A 22,971-nucleotide genomic window follows, 5' to 3' on the forward strand; every position below is an offset into this window, starting at 1 on the left:
ACACACACGTACACTCGCACATGCATACACACACGTACACTCGCACATGCACACACGTACACTCGCACATGCACACAGACGTACACTGGCACATACACACATGTACACTCGCACATGCATACACACGTACACTCGCACATGCATACACACGTACACTTGCACATGCACACACGTACACTCGCACATGCACACATACACTCGCACATGCACACACGTACACTCGCACATGCACACACGTACACTCGCACATACACACACACACATACACTCGCGCATGCACACACATGTACACTCGCGCATGCACACACACACTCACTCCTGAAGCACCTTACCTTTCTCTGTTTTTCCATTTCATGTATCACTTTTTAACATACCCAGTAATGTGCCCTAATTGTCTGCCTCCCCTACTAGAATGTAAGCTCCGTGAAGACACGATTTCTGATGTTTTGATCACTAATACATCCTAAGCACAGAGCCTGGCACATAGTAGGCCCTTTATAAAATATTGATGAGCTGAATGAATGCGTACAGACTACCTGGGGGTATTGCTGGCCTCACAGGAGGCAAGAGAGATCTCTTTGACTTGCAGACATGGAATGGCCGGAGCTGAGGCCAGAGGACCCTAGCAGATGGGTGGTAGGGTGCTGACCCATGATGCTGCAGTGAGAGGGAAACACGACAGTAGGAAGTCTGTGGGTGGGTGCGGAAGGGGGGTTGCAACAGTGAAGAGGATTCTGAATTAACGCAGGACTGTATTTAACAGACTTTTCACAGACTGAGTTGCGCATTCTTGCACACTTATCTGGGGATCCGGAACTTTTGAAGTTGTTCCAGGAATCTGAGAGAGATGATGTCTTTTTGACCCTGACTTCACAGTGGTAAGATATATGAGCTCATAATATTATCAGATCTGCAAGAATGCTGACATGCTTTTAAAAGCCTGAAGTTGTTCCAAGGCTATTTTCATAAGAAAGAAATTACATTTTTCTGTAGTAGTTAATCATTTTGAAAAGAAGAGTAGATAACTAGGGCGCCAAGAATTTTATAGTTAGGAAAGAACGGATAGTTTTTACTGCTAAAAAAAGAAGTCAGTCACTGGAGAGTGTCACAGAAATATTAGAAAAATAAAAAGTGCAAGTCATATGTCCCCTGCATATCAGTGCTGACACAAAGTAAACATAGCCCATGGTTCTAGAAGTGTGAGCTTCCTGCCTCACAGAAGCAAGTGAATGTTAACATTGCTATCTGCCCGCACACCAGATCGATGGCAGCTTACACTAGTGACTGGAACGATAAATGAATACGAGGCTGGTGGCCTTGGGCTTCTGTGAGCAGCTCAACAACGTCCTAAAGGCCTGTCATTACCCTTGGGATGTTGGCATGTCTTCCTCCTGGTTGTGAAACACTGGTGCCTGGGTGGCTCAAGCAGTTTGCAATCAGCTGCTAATGTAAAGGTTGGCAGTGCAAACTCACGCAGCTGTGCCACAGAAGAAAGGCCTGGTGAACTGCTTCCATAAAAATTACAGCCAAGAAAACCCTATGGAGCAGTTCTACTCTGTAACGTGGGGTTGCCATGAGTCGGAATCTACTTGACGGCGATGAGTTTGGCTTTGGTTTGGTTGTGAAACGCCCGACGCCCGTTTCCAAAGGAGGATGAAGAGAGGAGTACAGGGCTTTCCTCACACACGTTCCCTGTTGTCAGGAAAGTACAAGGTGTCGAGAGGTTGCTACATACGTTTACACTTCATTTCCTAGAGCTGGGTCATGTGGCCACTCCTAGCTGCAAAGGAAGCTGGTAAGGTTACTCTCCAGAGAAAAGAGGGATAGTATGATAGTAATTGGCTTGGACAGTCACAGCTTTTCACCTGGGGCCAGGTACGCAACTGCCCAGAACAAAACCGGGAATCTACTAGCAAGGAAGCAGAGGGGATGGTGGGGTGGCTGTTGGGGAGGCCGCTGTAGCTGCCGTCTCCGTGCCCTCATCTGCAGGGACCGCATTCTGTCTCCTCAGGCCTCTCCACTCGTAGCTCCCTCCGCAGGGACTCTTTACCCCTCCCATCCCGCCTTCGCTGATTAACTCCTGTGCGTCCTTCAGGTGTCTCCATAGATACCTTGTTCCCACCAAGGCTTTCCCCACCCCCATGCCAGGGTCCGTCCCACTCCACACTGGCATCATCACTGCTGTCCTCACTGGCTTCAATGCTCGGCTCTTCTGAAGGGTGTAAGCTCTGTGAGGGCCAGGCTGTGTCCCCTCGTCCAGCAGGGGGTGCCAGCTCCTCTCCAACGCGTCACCTCCCACTCTCTGTACCTGGCCACCCTGGCCATTCCCAAACACACCAATGACTCACCTAACTTGCGAAGGGGAAGCCCTTTCCCTGCGTATCTGGACATCTCCCTTAATTTATCCAGGTCTGCCTGATGTCACCGCCTCAGGGACCTTTCTCTCCTTCCACTCCCTGCGTGTGGCATGTTCCTCTCTGTGTGTTTCTTTGCTGTCTGTCCCCACTGGAATGTCAGCTCCATGAGTGCCGAGACCACATCGGCCCCGTTCACAGCTGGGCTCCGAAAGCATGGGGACTCTACATGTATCTGACATACGAATGAATAGCACAGAATTCGAACCTGCCTTCTGACTGGAAAACCTCCCCTCAAAAAAGACCACCATGACAAAAACTCTCATCTGAATAAAACTTCAGGGAGAAATATTTCATTTTCATACAATGAGAACATTGCTTGATTCTGAAGAGGAGTTGTGGAAATTACGTTATGATGGTGGCTGCCAGGAAAGCTCTGAAAGTAGAGGAATGAGGTTTCTGCAAAGCAGGAGAGGAGCGTCCCGCGTAAATAAGACACTCGGCGCAGCAGAACAGTGTCCACGGTCAGACCAGCTCATGAACCTGAACCTGGAGTCTCTCCTCTCTGTTTACCCCCACTCCCACCCTGTCCTCTGCCCTCCTTCTTGGAATCTCACTGTCTGCGGGGCCTGACAATGGCCTCGCTGCCCCACCCCTAATCCACGCTAAGCCACCTCAGCGCCCAGCCCCCTGCCCTCTGACTGCTCATACCTGGACCCTGACCCAGGCTGGGCCCTGGCCTCCCCACCTCAGAGTCCCTCCTGGCAAATCCGCACTTTGTCCTCCGTGGACTTCTGTCATCCTGCAGCCCGCCAGCACTCTCTCCGGCCTGCCTATGCCCTCACAGCCCCTCTGGTAGTGCCGTCCCTGAGCCTACTGTGTGGTGATGGTCACCCAGTCTCTCTCCTCTGCTAAGCCGGGAGTCCATGGGAGCCCCACTATACCTTCTTGGTCCTTGGCATTCTCAGAGCGTAGCCCAGCGCCTGCACATCCCAGGCGCTCACCGATTTCTGATTTGTCTGATGAGCTAGTCTCATCCACCTCCCCTCAGGACTGTGGGCTCCTCTGACCCTCTCCCTCTCTGGTTGCTGTCTCTGGTCCTGAGTGACCCCCATTGTCTGCTTACTGATCTGCCACTCCCAGGGTGCTGGAGAAAGTCATAAAACAGAGGTGGGTGAGGCCACTAAACTCAGGTCGTCTGAGCGAGACCCTTAACCGTCTCTTCATCGTGTCTTAGCCATTCGAAGCCTTCTTGACTGTCCACAAATGCCTTCCCTTCTCTCTTCATCTTGGAAAATGACCTCCCCTCTTACTGAATGACAAGGCAGAGGGCCTCCGACATGAGCTCCTGAACTCCTTTCCCTCTGCCTCCACCTATCTTTTTATGATGGCCTCTCGCTCTGCAAAGGCTCCTGTCTGAAAAGAAGCAGCATCCTCCATTGCCAAGGTCAGGACTGCACGTTGGGCCCCTCTGGGGGCTGTCTCGCATGCACCTTTCAGACCGGTGCAGTGCACAACCAGCACAATCCTACAGAGCAGCCCTCATCCACGGCCCCTTTATTTTCCATTTTCACTCTAACATTCCTAGTACCCCCTCGTTGGCGTGCTCCTTCCCCTATACTAAAAACACTGCCTGAGGTTGCTCTTAACCCTAAAAAGAAATCCTGCCCTCAACCTTGTTGACTCCCTCATTCTTTTTCAAACAGGTTTTATTTTACCTACTCATGCTTTTCTTCTTTCAATCTGGAGCCTGGAATTCCTCACATCTAAGGAGATTGCCTTTCTTCAGGGAGCAGTTGGCCTTGAGGTCCAAGGCTAGTAAGACGAGGCTCAAACCCTGTGCCCCACCTCATGTGGGCAGATGAGCTAAAAGGCTCTGTGGGCACAGGCTGATGCGCAGCATACCTGAACCCCAGGCACCCTCAGTGCCGCCACATCCAGTGCTTAGCCCTGGCCTCCACATCCACTGCCCGTGTGGAAACACTCTTCTCCTTGGTTCTGTTCCTGCAGCCCTCGCCATTTATTCTTTTTTTTTTATTGACATAAAATTCACACACAATAAAATTCACCCTTTTAAAGTTTATCATTTGGTGCTTTTTAGTATATTCAGAATTTTGCATCCATCGTCACTATCTAATTTTAGACCATTTTTATTCCCCAAAAGAAACCCCGCACCCATTAGGAGCCGCCTTCCTGTCCCCAGCCCCAGCAACCACTGGTCTATTTTCTGCCTCTGTAAATTTGCTATGCTAGATGGTTCATATCAAGGGGATCATATAATACGTGGCCTTTTGTGTTTGGCTTCTTTCCCTTAGTCTACTGAACACTGTATACTGTTTCCCACATTCATCCATGTTGTAGCATATATCAGGAATTCATTTCTTTTTATGGCCAAGTAATATTTTATTTTATGAATATACTATATTTTGTTTATCCATTCGTCAGTTGATGGACATTTGGGTTGTTTTCTCTTTTGAGGTATTATGAATAATGCTGCTAATATTTGTGTACAAGTTTGTGTGTGAACACATGTTTTCAATTCTCTTGGGTATACACAACTAGGAGTGGAATTGCTGGGTCATATAGTAACTCTACATTTAATGTTTTGGTTTTCATTATTATTATTATTGTGGTAAAATACACATAACAAAAGTTGCCATTTTAACAATTTTAAAGTGTCCAATTCAGTGACAACTATGTTTAACACTTTGAGGAACTGCTAAACTGCTTTTTAAAATGGTTGCACCGTTTTACATTCCCACCAACAATGGATGAGGGTTCCATTTTCTCCACAACTTCGATAACACTTGTTATTGTCTAGTTTTTTTATCATAGCCATCCTAGTGGGCATGAAGTGTCATCTCATTGTGGTTCTGATTTGCATTTCCCTAATGACTATTAATGTTGAGCACCTTTTCCTGTGCTCTCCATTTTTCTCTGTATCGATGTCCCTTTTCCCTCTAAGTCTTGAACACAAGTGCACCCTGAGGGGTTTTGGTTGTCCCAACTTCCTCCTGTGTGTACTTCCTCCCAAAAGATGTCTCTTCTTCTCAGTTTCACTTTCCCTCCAGTTAGGATATAAAATAATGTAGAATTTTTTAAAGCATATAATAGATTAAATAACACTCCTGCGCTCTCCAGAAGGACGAAAGTCTTAAGAAAGGGTTATTGGTTTAGGCAGGATAACTATTTTGCTTAATCGGTTAACTCTTAAAATTTGTTGCCATCTTAATGCTTTGATGGAATAGTACCCTGGATATTCTCCTTTAGTGTGTAAGATAATCTATCTGTGATACAAGGTGAATGTTAATCTCCAAGCATGTTTTTTTGTTCAGTGGGTCCAAAGATACTCTGGCTGCGCTAACCAAGTATGACAAGAAAACATTTTGACATTTTGTTATGTTGAAAGGAGGGTGCAGCTAAAGCAGTTCCAAGATGGAAGTGTATAGCACAAAATACTTGCATTAAAATGATAAAAGATCTAAAATCAATAATCTAAGCTTTTTATTTCAAGAAACTAGAAAAAAAAGAGCAAAATAAACCAAAACGCAAGCAGAAAGAAGGAAATGATTCAAAAATCAATGACATTGAAAATAGGAAAACAATAGAGAAAATCAATAAAACAAAAAGCTAGTTATGTGGGAAAAAAATCAATAAAAATCTGGAAAAACTGACAAAAATAAAAATAAAGAAGACACAAATAACCAATAATAGGAATGGAATAGGGGCTAGCACTACATATCTTACAGACATCAAAAAGGTAATAACAGAATACTATAAACAACTTTACACTAAAAAATTTAACAATTTAGAAGAAATGGACCAATTTCTTGAAAACTATAAACTACCAAAACCCAACTAAGATGAAATAGGTAATCTGAATAGTTCTATAACCATTAAATTAATTGAATTTATCATTGAAAAGCTCCTGAAAGAGAAATCCCCAGACCTAGATGGTTTCACTGGAGAATTTTACAAACCATTTAAAGAAGAATGAACACTATTATATATATATGTATATAATTTACATAATTTTATATAATCTCTTCCAGAAAAGAGAAGAGAAGGGAACATTTTCCAATTCATTCTATGAAGCCAATATTGCCCTGATACCAAAACAAGGCAAAAACAGTACAAAATGAAAGAAAACCACAGACCAATATTACTTATGAACCTAGATGCAAAAATATTAATAAATTGAATCCAAGAATGTATAAAAAGAATTACACACCATGTCCAAGTAGGGTGTATTCTAGTATTCATGATGTTGCTTATTTGTCCAGTTATGATAATTTTTGTTTTCTTTATGTTGAGGTGTAATTCATACTGAAGGCTGGAGTCTTTGATCTTCATCAGTAAGTACTTCAAGTCCTCTTCACTTTCAGCAAACAAGGATGTGTCATCTGCTTAACGCGGGTTCTTAAAGAGTCTTCCTCCAATCCTGATGCCCTGTTCTTTTTCATATAGTCCAGCTTCTTGGATTATTTGCTTAGCATACAGACTGAATAAATATGGGAAAAGGATACAACCCTGACGCACACCTTTCCTGATTTTAAACCACACAGTGTCCTCTTGTTCTGTTTGAACTACTGCCTCTTGGTCTCCATACAGGTTCCACAAGAGCACAATTAAGTTTTCTGGAATTCCCATTCTTCAAAATGTTATCCATAATTTGTTATGATTCACACAGTTGAATGCATTTGCATAGTCAATAAAACACAGGTAAACATCTTTCTGGTATTCTCTGTTTTCAGCCAGGATCCATCTGACATTAGCAATGATATCCCTTGTTCCACATCCTCTTCTGAAACTGGCTTGAATTTCTGGCAGTTCCCTGTTGATGTACTCCTGCAGCCGCTTTTGAATGATCTTCAGCAAAATTTTAGTTGCACGTAATATTAATGACATTGTTCGATGATTTCTGCATTCGGTTGGATCACCTTTCTTTGGAATAGGCATAAATATGGATCTCTTCAGTTGGTTGGCCAGGTAGCTCTCTTCCAAATTTCTTGGCATAAACAAGTGAGCACTTCCAGCACTGCATCCATTTGTTGTAACATCTCAGTTGGTATTTCATCAATTCCTGGAACCTTGTTTTTCGCCAGTGTCACTTCATCATTTCTTCCTTTCTCTTTAGCTGCTCAACATTCGAAGGCAAGTTCAGACTCTCTTCTGACATCCATTTTGGTCTTTCTTTCTTTTTAATGACCTCTTGCTTTCTTCATGTATGATGTCCTTGATGTCATCCCACAACTCGTCTCCACTTTGGTCATTAGTGTTCAGTGCATCAAATCTATTTTCAAGATGGTTGTAAATTCAGGTGGGGTATACTAAAGGTCGTACTTTGGCTCTCATGGACTTGTTTTAATTTTATTCAGCTTTAACTTTAACTTGCATATGATCAATTGATGATCTGTTCCAGTCAGCCCCTGGCCTTGTTCTGACTGATGATACTGAGCTTTTCCCTAGTCTCTTTCCACCAATGTAGTTGATTTGATTCCTGTGTATTCCATATGGCAAGGTCCATGTGTATAGCCACTGTTTATGTTGTTGAAAAAAGGTATTTGCAATACAGAAGTCATTGGTCTTGCAAAATTCTATCATGTGATCTCCAGCATTGTTTCTGTTACCAAGGCCATGTTTTCCAACTACCGATCCTTCTTCGTTTCCAGCTTTCACATTCCAATCACTGGTAATTATCAATGCATCTTGATTGGCTGTTTGATCAATTTCAGGCTTCAGTAATTGGTAAAAATCTTCAATTTCTTCATCTTTGGCCTTAGTGGTTGGTGTGTAAATTTGAATAATAGTCATATTAACTAGTCTTCCTTGTAGGTATATGGATATTATCCTATCACTGACTGCTGTATTTCAGGATAGATCTTGAAATGTTCTTTTGATGATGAATGCAATGCCATTCCTCTTCAGTTTTTCATTCCCGGCATAGTAGACCATAAAAAACAAAACAAAACAAAAATAACTGCTGTTGAGTTGATTCCAACTCATAGCAACCCTATAGGACAGAGTAGAACTGCCCCATAGGGTTTCCAAAGAGCACCTGATGGATTTGAACTGCCGACCTTTTGGTTAGCAGCACTATGCCACCAGGGTTTCCTAGTAGACCATATGACTGTCCAATTCAAAATGGCCAATACCACTCCATTTCAGCTGACTAATGCCTAGGATATCGATGTTTATGCATTCCATTCCATTTTTGATGACTTCCAATTTTCCTGGATTCATACTTCGTACATTCCACATTCCCATTATTAATGGATGTTTGCAGCTATTTCTCCTCATTTTCAGTCATGCCACATCGGCAAATGTAGGTCCCAAAAGCTTGACTCCATCCACATCATTAAGGTTGACTCTACTTTGAGGAGGTAGCTCTTTCCCAGTCATCCTTTCAGTGCCTTCCAACCTGAGGGGCTCATCTTCCAGTGCTGTATCAGACAATACTCCACTGCTATTCATAAGATTTTCACTGGCTAATTTTTGTCAGAAGTAGACCACCAGGTTCTTCTTCCTAGTCTGTCTTAGTCTGGAAGCTCAGCTGAAACCTGCCCACCACGAGTGACCCTGCTAATATTTGAATACTGGTGGCATAACTTCTAGCATCACAACAACACGCAAGCCACCACAGTAGGACAAACTGACAGACGCATGTGGAAATAAGTATGGTGAAAGGATATAACCCTGACATACACCTTTCCTGACTTTAAACCATGAAGTATCCCCTTGTTCTGTTCGAACAACTGCCTCTAGATAAAGAGCATCTACAAAAAAACCTACAGCTAACATTATACTTAACAATGAAAGGCTGAATGCTTTTCCTCTAAGATCAGGAACAAGGAAAGGATGTCCATCTCACCACTTTTATTCAATATAGATGTTCTAGCCACTGCAAAAAGACAAGAAAAGGAAATAAATGGTAGGCCAGTTGGAAAGGAAGAAATAAAAGTGCCTCTATTTGCAGATTATATGATTTCTGTGTAGAATATCTCAAGGAATATACAGAGAGAAAAAAACTCCCAGAACTTATAAGTAAATTCCACAAGGTGGCAAAATACATGATCAACACAAAAAAATTAGTCACATTTCTATAAATTAGCAATGAACATGCAGAAACCAAAATTAAAACCACTATACCATTTACAATGCACCAAAGATAATGAAATATATATACTTAACAAAGCATATACAGAATCTATATACCGAAAATTATGAAATGCTGATGAAAGAAATCAAAAAAAGGCCTAAATAAATGGAGAGACATACCACGTTTATGGAATGGAAACCTCACATAGTAAAAATGTCAATTTACTCTAAATTGATCTATACATTTAATGCAGTCTCTATTTAAGCCCAAGCAAGGTATTTGATAGACATAGACAAGTTTATTCTAAAATTTATATGAAAAGGCACAGCCCTCAAAAAATCTTGACAGAATAGAATAAAGTGGAAGGAATCACTCTACCTGACAGTAAGACTTCCTATATAGCTACTATAATCAAGACATTGTCTTGTTGGCAGGATAGACAAAAAGATAAGCTAGGAACAGACCCACACAAATACAAAGGTAGTCTCTAACTTACAGTAGGGTTCCATTCTGATGACTGTCGTAAGTCAGTTCTGATGACTCCATTGTAAATCACACTGCATGATTTATGGTGAGAAAAACTAGGAGAGAATCATTGTGACAGCATTACATTAAGAGTATTCTTAAATTTTAATGGACTTCAATACATTGGAAGAGTCCTTGTTACAACAGGGTTCAGTTCCAACAACTCCGTTGTAAGTCAGCGTAAGTTGAATACTTCATTTTTTTTTTTTTTAGTTTTCATTATTGTTGCCTTTTATTATCAGTATCTTTATAAATCCAATCTTTATTTGTCTTTGGGGGTTGTAAACATTACATATAAATTTACCGATATATTTTAACATTATATGTAGGATATATTACTAATGATAAGATGTACCAAAAAAAAAAAAAAAAAACAGTCATAAGTGTGGTGCATTGTAACTTGAACATGTCTTAAGTCAGGGACTACCTGTATATGCTGAACTTATTTTTTACAAAGGTCCAACGTATTAGGCAGAAAATAATTCTCTTCAGATTCATGTTAAGCTGATCATTCATAAAGCCAACTTGAAAAGTTAATGTCTACATTGGATATTGTGTATTTCTTCCTTGCATTTTATTAGCTTGTATTAGTTCTTAGGAGAACTTCACAAATAAGAAACTTTTAATATTTGGGTGATGGTTGTTTCTAATTTCCCACCAGCAGTAGCAATTCAATACTTGTGACTTATACTGTAATTAGTTGCCGTGGAAATGATTTTTATATTACAAATAGAGGACTAGCATAGCATATGGTAAAAAAAGCAGCCAGATCAAATAGACTCTTAAAAATGTTTCATGTAAATGCCTTATTGTTTGAAACACATAAAGCAAAAGAGACAATTTGATATTATATTAAGAAATATATAACAAAGAAATAACAATTTCTTTGAAATTGCTGAGACCATACAGGTTACATAAAAAATGAAGACTTGATATCCCTATTTGTAGATATATGGTCTTATACACAGAAAACCCTAAAGAATCCACAAGAAAACTACTGGAACTAATAGAAGATTTCAGCAAAGTATCAGGATACAAGATAAACATACAAAAATCAATTGGATACCTCTACACCAACAAAGAGAATTTCGAAGAGGAAATCACCAAATCGATACCATTTACAATAACCCCAAGAAGATAAAATACTTAAGAATATATCTAATCAGAGATGTAAAAGACCTATACAAAGACTACAAGACACTACTGCAAGAAACCTAAAAAGACCTACATAAGTGGAAAAACGTACCTTGCTCATGGATAGGAAGACTCAACATTGTGAAAATGTCACTTCCACTCAAAGCAATCTACAGATACAATGCAATCTCAATCCAAATTCCAATGACTTTTTTTAATGAGATAGAGAAACAAATCACCAACTTCATATGGAAAGGGAAGAGGCCCCAGATAAGTAAAGCATTACTCAAGAAGCAAAACAAAGTGGGAGACCTCATACTACCTGATTTTAGAACCTATTATACTGCCACAGTAGTCAAAACAGCCTGGTACTGGTACAACAACATATACATAGACCAGTGGAACAGAATTGAGAATCCAGGCATAAATTCATCTACCTATGAACAGCTAATATTTGACAAAGACCCAAAGTCCATTAAATGGGGAAAAGACAGTCTCTTTAACAAATGGTGCTGGCATAACTGGATATCCATCTGCAAAAAACTGAAACAAGACCATACCCACACCGTGCACAAAAACTAACTCAAAATGGATCAAAGACCTAAATATAAAATTGAAAACAATAAAGATCATGGAAGAAAAAATAGGGGCAATGCTAGAAGCCCTAATACTTGACATAAACAGAATAAAAACCATAAGTAACAATGCACAAACACCAGAAGAGAAACTAGATAACTAGGAGCTCCTAAAAATCAAAGACTTATGCTCATCAAAAGACTTCACCAAAAGAGTCAAAAGACAGCCTACAGACTGGGAAAAAATTTTTGGCTACGATATATCCAATCAGGGTCTAATCTCTAAAATCTACAAGATACTGCAAAACTTCAACAACAAAAAGACAAATAACTGAATTAAAAAATGGGCAAAGGATATGAACAGGCACTTCACCAAAGAAGACATTCAGGCAGCTAACAGACATATTAGCCATTAGAGAAATGCAAATCAAAACTATAATGAGATACCATCTCACCCCAATAAGGGTAGCATTAATCCAAAAAACACAAAATAATAAATGTTGGAGAGATTATGGAGAGACTGGAACACTTATACACCATAGCTGAGCAACCAGCCATGCCTATCTGGACAAGGTTATGAGAAGTGTCATGCCCACAGACGAGCAAGCAACAAAACACACCCAACCTGCCTGACCAGACTTAACCAAATAAAACAAAAAGCAGGGTGAAACAAACAAATCTACAATCAATAAAGAAAATAGCTACTGAATGTCATGAAGACAGCAGACAATATCAAAACATATTTAAAAAGCAGGACAGGATGGCTCCAGAAAGAAACTAAAATAAAACACCATATGACTTTCTGGTAGAAGAAAAGGCACTGGAACTACCAACAGATAAAGGAAACTGCAGACAAAAATAAGAAAAAAATAGACAAAATCATGAAAAATACAGACAGAAATCAGAGAAAACATAGAAAAAGCAATGGAAGAATTCATAAAAAGAATACAGGAACAAAATGTCAAAATAAATAATCAACTAGAAATGATACAAAAACAGCAATTAGAAATCCAAAAGATAAACAAAAAAATTTCAGAAATGAACAGTGCCAATAGAAGGTTTTAGGAGCAAATTTGAAAAATGGAAGACAGAATCAGTGAAATTGAAGACAAATCGTTGGACACCACTTGGAGGAAAAATCAGAGAAAAGAATGAAGAAAAATGAAGAAACCCTGAGAACAGTGTAGGATACAATCAAAAGCAAAAATTTGTGTGTGATCAGAGTTCCAGAACAGGGGGAGAAAACGGAAGACACAGAGAGGATCATTGAAGATTTTCTGACAGAAAACTTCCCTAATATCATGAAAGATGAAAAGCTGACCATTCAAGAAGTTCAACGAACACCATATAGGATAGACCTCAAAAGATAATCAATCACCAAGACATAATCACACTCACTAAAACCAAAGACAAAGAAAGAATCCTGAGAGCAGGATTTGTTTTTTGAGAAAAACAAAAAGTCACATATAAAGGGGAAACAATAAGACTAAACTCTGATTACTCACCAGAAGCCATGCAGGCAAGAAGGCAATGGGGTGGCATATATAAAAGCTTGAAAGAAAAAAAATTTCCAACTAAGAATAATATGTCCTGCAAAACTCTCGCTCAAATATGATGGTGAAATTAGAACATTTCCAGATAAACAAATTAAGGGAATATGTAAAAACCAAACCAAATTTACAAGAATTATTAAAGGGAGTCCTTCAGTTAGAGTACCAACATCAGACAACAACCTGAATGTAGGACACAGAACAGCATCAGCCAGATACCAACCTAGGTAATGAACTCTCAAGGATAAAACAAAACTAAAAGATTTACAACAGAGAACAAGAGAGGTCAATCTGTAAATAACAACAACATCATAACAATAAAAGAGGGAATAAACAGTGCAGGTATAGAACTTTCAAATGGAGAGGAAGCCAAAGTGATACCGAGTAATAAAAGACTAATTTAAACTTAGGAAGATAGGAGTAAATTTCAAGGTAACCACAAAGAAGTTAACAAATCTACTCATCAAAATAAAGAAGAAAAACAAAGTCGGAGTAACACAAAATCTATAAAAACAAAAGAAATGAAGAAAAAAAATCCACAAAGAAAAGGAATTAAGCACAGAGGAACAAATAAAACATCAATAAAACATCAATAAAACATCAGCACCACAAAAAAAAGCACCACAAAATGACAGCAATACATTCACACCTATCAACAGTTATGCTGAACGTAAATGGCCTAAATGCACCCAGAAAGAGACAGAGAGTGACAGAATGCATAAAAAAACAGGATCCATCAATACACTGTCTACAAAGGACACACTTTAGAAACAAAGACATAAATTTATTAAAAATCAAAGGATGGAAAAACATATATCAAGCAAACAGCTACCAAAAAAGAGTAGGAGTGGCAATACTAATCTCAGATAAAATAGACTTTAAAAACAAAATCTACCATAAAAGACAAGAAAGGACATTACATAATAATTAAAGGGACAGTCCACCATGAGGACATAACCGTAATAAATATCTACCCACCCAATGACAGGGCTACAAAATACATAAAACAAACTCTAAAAGCACTGAAAAGAGAAACTGACAGTTCTACACTAATAGTAAGAGACTTCAACACACCACGTTTGATAAAGGACAGAACATCTAGAAACAAACTCAACAAAGATACAGAAGATCTAAAGGCCACAATCAACCAACATGACCTCATAGACATGTATAGAACACTCCACCCAACAGCAGCAAAGTACAATTCCTTTCCAACACACATGAAGTGTTCTCTAGAATAGACCACATCTTAGGCCACAGAGCAACTCTCAACAAAATCCAAAACATTGAGATAATACAAAGCACCTTCTCTGATCACAATGCCATAAAAGTTGAAATTAATAACAGGAAGAGCAAGGGAAAAAAATAAAATACATGGAAACTGAATAACACCTTGCTTAAAAACCACTGGGTAATAGAAGAAATCAATGATGGAATCAAAAAATTCCTAGAATCAGACAAGAATGAAAACACATCATACCAAAACCTTTGGGACACAGCAAAGGCAGTGCTCAGAGGTCAATTTTAGCAATAGATGCACACATCAAGAAAGAAGAAAGGGACAAAATCAAAACATTAGCTATACAACTCAAACAAATAGAAAGATAACAGCAAAAGAAGCCCACAGCTGCAGGAAGAAAGGAAATAATAAAGATCAGAACTGAAATAAAAGAAATAGAGAATAGGAAAACAACAGAAAGAATCAACAAAACCAAAAGTTTGTTCTTTGAAAGTATCAACAAAATTGACAAACCATTAGCCAAACTGACAAAAGAAAAACAGGAGAGGATGCAAATAACCCAAATAAGAAATGAAACGGGACATTACAACAGACCCAAATAAAATAAAACAGATCATAACAGAGTACTATGAAAAACTATAGTCCAACAAATTTGAAAACCTAGAGAAAATGGACAAATTTCTAGAAACACACTACCAACCAAAACTAACACAAACTGAGGTCGAAAATCTGAACAGGACCCATAACAAGAGAAGAGATTGAAAAGGTAAAAAAAACCTCCCAACAACAACAAAAAAGCCTTAGTCCAGATGACTGCCCTGGAGAATGCTACCAAACATTCAGAGAAGAGCTTGCACCAGTACTACTCAGACTATTTCAGAACACAGAAAAGGAAGGGATGCTTCCAAATTCATTCTATGAAGCCAGCATAACCCTGATACAAAAACCAGGCAAAGATACACAAAAAAAGAAAATTTCAGACCAATCTCTCATGATTATAGATGCAAAAATTCTCAACAAAATTATAGCCAATAGAATTCAACATCATTTAAAAAAAGTAATACACCACGACCAAGTGGGATTCATACCAGGTATGCAAGCAAGGTTCAGCATTAGAAAATCAATCAACGTAATCCACCACATAAATAAAACAAAAGGAAAGAATCACATGATCATCTCAGTTGATACAGAACAAGCATTTGATAAAGTCCAACACCCATTCCTGATTTAAAAAAAAAAAAAAAACTCTCAATAAAATAGATACAGGAGGGAAATTCCTCAGCATAATAAAGGGCATCTATACAAAACCATCCATATGCCTACAAGGAAGACCAGTTAATACGGCTATTATTCAAATCTGTGCACCAACCACTAAGGCCAAAGATGAAGAAATTGAAGATTTTTACCAAATTCTGCAGTCTGAAATTGATCAAACATGCAATCAAGATGCGTTGATAATTACTGGTGATTGGAATTCAAAAGTTGGAAACAAAGAAGGATCGGTAGTTGGAAAATATGGCCCTGGTGATAGAAACGAAGCTGGAGGTCGCATGATAGATTTTTACAAGACCAATGACTTCTTCATTGCAAATACTTTTTTCACCAAAAGGAACAGGGACTACACACGTGGACCTCACTGGATGGAATACACAGGAATCAAATCGACTACATCTGTGGAAAGATGATGGAAAAGCTCAATATCATCAGTCAGAACAAGGCCAGGGGCCCACTGTGGAGCAGACCATCAATTGCTTCTATGCAAGTTCAAGTTAAAACTGAAGAAAATTATAACAAGTCCAAGAGAGTCAAAGTACAACCTTGAGTATATACCACCTGAATTTAGAGACCATCTCGAGAATAGATTTGACGCGTTGAACACTAATGACCGAAGACCAGACAAGTTGCAGAATGACATCAAGGACATCATACATAAAGAAAGCAAGAGATCATTAAAAAGACAGGAAAGAAATAAAAGCCCAAAATGGATATCCGAAGACTCTGAAACTTGTTCTTGAATGTTGAGTAGCTAAAGAGAAAAGAAGAAATGATGAAGTAAAAGAGCTGAACAGAAGATTTCAAAGGGCAGCTCGAGAAGACAAAGTATTATAATGACATGTGCAAAGATCTGGAGATAGAAAACCAGAAGAGAAGAACATGCTCTGCATTTCTTAAGCTGAAAGAACTAAAGAAAAAAACCAAGCCTCGAGTTGCAATAGGGGAAAATATTAAATGACACAGGAAGCATCAAAAGAAGGTGGGGGACTACAGAGTCACTATACCAAAAAATTGGTGGACATTCAACCATTTCAGGAGGTAGCATATGATTAAGAACCGATGCTACTGAAGGAAGAAGTCCAAGTGCACTAAAGTCATTGGTGAAAAACAAGTCTTCAGGAATTGATGAAATACCAATTGAGATGTTTCAACAAAAGGATGCCACACTGGAAGTGCTCACTCCTCTATGCCAATAAATTTGGAAGACATCTGCCTGGCCAACCGACCAGAAGAGATCCATAATTATGCCCATTCCAAAGAAAGGTGATCCAACTGAATGCGGAAATTATCAAACAGTATCATTAATATCACACACAAGTAAAATTTTGCTGAAGATCACTCAAAAGCAGCAGTATATGGACGGGGAACTGCCAGAAATTCAAGCCGGTTTCAGAAGAGGATGTGGAACAACAGATATCATTGCTGATGTCAGGTGGATCCTGGTTGAAAGCAGAGAATACCAGAAAGATGTTTACCTGTGTTTTATTGACTATGCAAAGGCATTCGACCGTGTGGATCATAACAAATTGTGGATAACATTTCGAACAATGGGAATTCCAGAACACTTAATTGTCCTCATGAGGAACCTGTACATAGATCAAGAGGCAGTTGTTCGAACAGAACAAGGGGATACTTCGTGGTTTAAAGTCAGGAAAGCTGTGCGTCAGGGTTGTATCCTTTCATCCTTTCACCATACCTATCCAATCTGTATGCTGAGCAAATAATCCCAGGAGCTGGAATATATGAAGAAGAAGGGGTCATCAGGATTGGAGGAAGACTCATTAACAGCCTGCATTATGCAGATGACACAACCTTACTTGCTGAAAGTGAAGAGGACTTGAACCACTTACTGCTGAAGATCAGAGACCAGAACCTTCAATATGGATTACACCTCAACATAAAGAAAACAAAAATCCTCACAACTGGATGAATAGGCAACATCATGATAAATTAAGACTGAAGTTGTCAAGGATTTCATTTTGCTTGGATCCACAATCAACACTCATGGAAACAGCAGTCAAGAAATCAAACGATGCATCACAACGGGCAAATCTGCTGCAAAAGATCTCTTTAAAGTGTTGAAAAGCGAGGATGTCACCTTGAAGACTAAGGTGCACCTGACCCAAGCCATGGTCTTTTCAATCACCTCATATGCATGTGCAAGCTGGATGATGAATAAGGAAGAACAAAGAATTGATGCCTTTGAATTGCAGTGTTGGAGAAGAATACTGAATATACCATGGACTGCCAAAAGAATGAACAAATCTGTCTTGGAACAAGTACAGCCAGAATGCTCCTGAGAAGCAAGGATGGCAAGACTATGTCTCACGTAGTTTGGACATGTTATCAGGAGGGATCAGTCTCAGGAGAAGGACATCATGCTTGGTAAAGTAGAAGGTCAGCAAAAAAGAAGACCCTCAATGAGATGGATAGATACAATGGCTGCAACGATGGGCTTAAGCATAACAACGATTGTGAGGATGGCTCAGGACCCGGCAGTGTTTCGTTCTGTTGTGCATAGGGTCGCTCTGAGTCAGAACCAACTTGATAGCACCTAACAACAACAGGCTAATAGAATATTAGAACATGCTTTAGTTGCTGCTGTCTGCATTTGACAAGGTACTATAAGACAGAGAAACTCAGAATTGGCCAGTGTGCAAGTAGCATGAAAAGGAATAAAGAGAGTCAAAAAATTTGGAGACCTGCACATTTGAAAATATAAATGATTCTCATCTCCAGCCAATAAAAGGTAAATCTGAGGTCTTTGAGCAACCAAGCCAATTAAAACACAGCCTGTAACAAAGCAAAAGTATGGCCTTAATACCTACTGTTAACGTTGCTAAAAGAAGTTCCGCTGGACAACACAGCTCTGGAAAAAAGAAACTGAGTGGCTTTCCCACAGACTACTGATAAATTCAAGGTACCTGCAATGAAGTCCAGAGAAGGACATATCAAAATGAACTGTGTGTGTGTGTGTGTCTCTGCTGGCACATGTCGCTGACAGAAGTCAAATAGGTAAGCAGCTGATTATGTTTCTGAGAGGGTTGTACTTCCCAAAGAGCTATCAGTCTGTGTTAAAAGGGACAGTGATTGAGATTTAAAGCAACTCTTGGGCCCTAAGTCTTTTATAGACAAGAAACTATCTGGGAAATCTGCTCATCCCTCAAGGAAAGCAAATTCTTCAATGTCCTGAACGATTGAAGGATTATAGAAAAGGAGCATAGAGCAAAAGGCCATGGAGAACAATGAACTAGGAAAATCCTCCCAGAGAGCAGATTCAGGGCCTAATCAAGGACCTTTTCCTACCCTTAGAGAAGAACCCCCTTTAATACCCACACAATGAGAATTCAGAATTTCTATGGACCAGTGATTGCTGTGTGTCTCTTATTCTTCCCCTTCCCAAGTGGGAGTGTTTTTGTGGTCATCCTATCTCTGTCCCACCGTTGCATTTCACATGTGTGGGGTGACAGATAGGCTTCTCTTTTTATTTCATTGTTTTCCAGATTAAGAAGAACCACACGATATAGAGATGATCACAAAATCCTGGACTTTGAGCCAGATGCCCTGATTGGATGGAACTTTGGGGTTATAACCCTTGACAAGGAGATGAGTATGTTCTTCATGTGCAATGGGGAAAAAAGCAAATATTTTCATCAGAGGGTAGACTGTGGTAGACTGTATTATTATTATTATTCAAAAATATTTGTTATAAGACATAAAATGATACTCGTGAAGAGAGTGCTTCTTAGCTCAAGTAGATACATGAGACTAAATGGGCAGCTCCTGTCCAGAGGTGAGATAAGAAGGCAAAAAGGGACAGGAGCTGGTTGAATGGACATGGGAAATCTGGGATAGGAAGGAGGAGTGTGCTGTCACATTATAGGGAGAGCAACTAGGGTCATATAACAATGTGTGTATAAATTTTTGTATGAGAAACTAGAACTGTAAACTTTCACTTAAAGCATGATAAATAATAATAATAATAAGAGCAATTCACTTAATAAGGTTTTATATATATATATAATTTCTCCCTAGGAGTAGAGTATACTTCCTTGCCCCATTGACTCAGTCTTGGCCACGTGACATGCCTCGGCCAAGTGATAAAGTACCTAGATGAAAATAAAGATTTAGAAACTATAGAAAAGAATCAAATAGAATTGTAAGAAATTAGAAATACAGTATCAAAACAAAAGGATTTTTAGATCAGCTTCACAGCAGACTGGACTCAGGAGAGAAATGACTCTGTAAACTTGAAGACAGTTCAATAGAAAGTATATAAAATGAAATATAAAGATAAAAAAGAGTAAGGGAAAAGAAACAAAATAGAATTTCCAAGATCTATAGGATAGTGTCAAATAGGCTAACCTATGTATGTTTGGAGTCTCACAAGGGGAGAAGAGAGAGGATGAGGTAAAAGAAATATTTGAAGATATAATGGCGATAACTTTCCAAAACTGATGAAAGATATCAATCTGCATATCCAAAAAGCTCAATGAACCTCAAATAAGTTAAATACAAAGAAAACACACTTAGAAACATTAAGGTCAACTAATGAAAACCAAAGAGAAAATCTTGAAAGTGGCCAGAGCGGGGAAAAAAATCACACTATACACACAGAAACAACAATATGAATACAGCTGACTTTCTACCCGAAACAGCGGAGGGCAGAAGATGATGGAATAACATCTTAAAAGTACTGAAAGAAAAAACTGTCACTCTGTAATTCTATATCCAACAAAATTACCTTTCAAAAATTAAGACAACATAAAGACATTTTCAGATACACAAATTTTGAAAGTATTTGTCTCAGTATACCTGCATTACTGGATATGCTGAAAGAAATTCTTCAGGCTGAAGAGAAATGATCTTCTGGAAGGAATAAAGAGCACAAAAATGAGTAAATATCAGGGTAAATAAACATTTTATACAGTTTATTAAATATATAATTTTTAATTCTTCAGAAGATTATTAACACTTTTTTAAAAAATATTTTTAGCATAGATAGAAGTAAAATAAAAACATCAAACCATAAAGGGTGGGAAAGGTAATAAATGGAATTATACTATTGTAAGGTTTTCCTACGCCATCCTCATAATCGTGCTATGCTTGAGCCCATCGTTGTAGCCACTGTGTCAATCCATTGCATTAAGGGTCTTCCTCTCTTTTGCTGACCTTCTACTTTACCAAGCATGATGTCCTTCCCCAGGCACTGGTCCCTCCTGATAACATGTCCAAAGTACATGAGATGAAGTCTCACCATCCTTGCTTCTAAGGAGCACTCTGGCTATACTTCTTCCAAGACAGCTGTGTTCATTCTTCTGGCAGTCCATGGTATATTCAATATTCTTTTAATTCCAAGGCATCAGTCTTCTTTGGTCTTCCTTATTCATTGTCCAGCTTTTGCATGCATACGAGGCAGTTGAAAATACCGTAGCTTGGATCAGGCACACCTTATTCCTCAAAGTTGCATCTTTGCTTTTGAACACTTGAAAGAGGTCTTTTGCAGTAGATTTGCCCAGTGCAATATGTCATTTGATTTCTTGACTGCTGCTTCCATGGGTGTTGATTGTGGATCCAAGTAAAATGAAATCCTTAACAACTTCAGTATTTTCTCCATTGATCATGATGTTGCTTATTGGTCCAGTTGTGAGGATTTTTGTTTTCTTTATGTTGTTGTGTAATCCAGACTGAGGGCTGTAGTCGGATCTTCATCATTGAGTGCTTCAAGTCCTCTTCATTTTCAGCAAGCAAGGTTGTGTCATCTGCATATCACAGGTTTTTAATGACTCTTCCACAAATCCTGATTCTACATTCTTCATATGGTCCGGCTTTTGCACAGCATACAGATTGATATGATGAAAGAATACAACCTTGATGTGAAACTTCCCTGATTTTAAACCACAGTGTCCCCTTGGAAACCCTGGTGGAATAGTGGTTAAGAGCTGTATCTGCTAACCAAAAGTTCGGCAGTTCGAATCCACCAGGTGCTGCTTGGAAACTCTATGGGGTAGTTCTACTCTGTCCTACAGGGTCACTATGAGTCGAAATCAACTTGACGGCAATGAGTTTGGTTTTTGGTTTTGGTGTCCCCTTGTTCTATTCAAATGCCTCTTGGTCTGTGTACAGGTTCCACATGAGCACAGTTAAGTGTTCTGGAATTCCCATTTTTTGCAATGTAATCCATAATTTATTATGAGCCACACAGTCAAATGCCTTTGCAAAGTCAGTAGAACACAGGTAGACATCTTTCTGGTAATCTCTGCTTTCAGCAAAGATCCATCTGATATCAGCCCACGACATTAGCAGAGTCCTTTGTTACAATTAATCATTATGGCAGACTTTCTTACAGAAGCACTATACAGGGTCCAGAAAAAATAATGTGTGGTAATTGATGTTTAACAATGTGTATATCTTGAAATCAGCACCATAAATTATATCTTAAAAGAGCAACATGAATTTTTTTAGAAAGCTAAAAAATTCATTCAATGAATGAATGAATTATAAATTCTATTTCTCTCTTTAGTTCTGTTATAACGCTCCTAAATTTGAGTGTACCTAGTAAGAGAACTTCAAAATACTTGAGGCAAAAATTGACAGAACTTATTGCTTTTCCCAGAAGGGAAATTTCTTTTTAAATAAAGTTTAATAAATAGGCAATTAGAATGTCATATCGTATCATTTTGATTATTGCTCTTTTAGGATATAATTTATGGTGCTGATTTCAAAATAAACACATTGTTAAACATTCGATTACCACACATTATTTTTTCCTGGACCCTGTATAGTGCTTCTGTAAGAAAGTCTGCCATAATGATTAATTGTAACAAAGGACTCCTCTAATCTCTTATGATTAGTTCTGCTTCAAAGGTTATTGGTTTTTTGGTTTTTTTTTTATTCAGTCATTTCCTCCTAAAAGGTATTGCTTAATTTCTCAGATTCTCCTATTAAAAAGTCGATCGAATCCCTGGCACATTTAATTCCTTCCAGTATTGCTACAAGCATTAGCAATTTTGAAACGTTTTAGTGTTCTACCAGCCCCTCGGTTTTCTAATGTTAAATATTCTCCAAAACAGCATGGAAGTGACACACATAGGTTAATAGGCAAAGCAAAATGGCCAAGTCCTGTTAATGAACCGAGTCATCGCTTTCAAAGGGAAAGTATTATTAACTATTTCTTCCTTGTCGAAGAGAAAAGTATCTTTGCCTGCCTGGTGACCAT

General features: G+C 38.9%; 1 protein-coding gene across 1 annotated transcript in view; it reads left to right on the forward strand.

Annotated features, from left to right (window-relative positions):
- The window catches only part of POLN (DNA polymerase nu), a 204,286-nt gene that overhangs the window by 132,497 nt on the left and 48,818 nt on the right, over positions 1 to 22,971 (forward strand). The window contains exon 17 of the mRNA XM_023737981.1: positions 764 to 878. Within this exon, the coding sequence (XP_023593749.1) occupies positions 764 to 878 (115 nt within the window). The remainder of the gene's footprint in view (positions 1 to 763; positions 879 to 22,971) is intronic.

This window comes from Trichechus manatus, unplaced genomic scaffold, assembly GCF_000243295.1.
Source record: "Trichechus manatus latirostris isolate Lorelei unplaced genomic scaffold, TriManLat1.0 scaffold00111, whole genome shotgun sequence".
Lineage (NCBI taxonomy): Eukaryota > Metazoa > Chordata > Mammalia > Sirenia > Trichechidae > Trichechus > Trichechus manatus.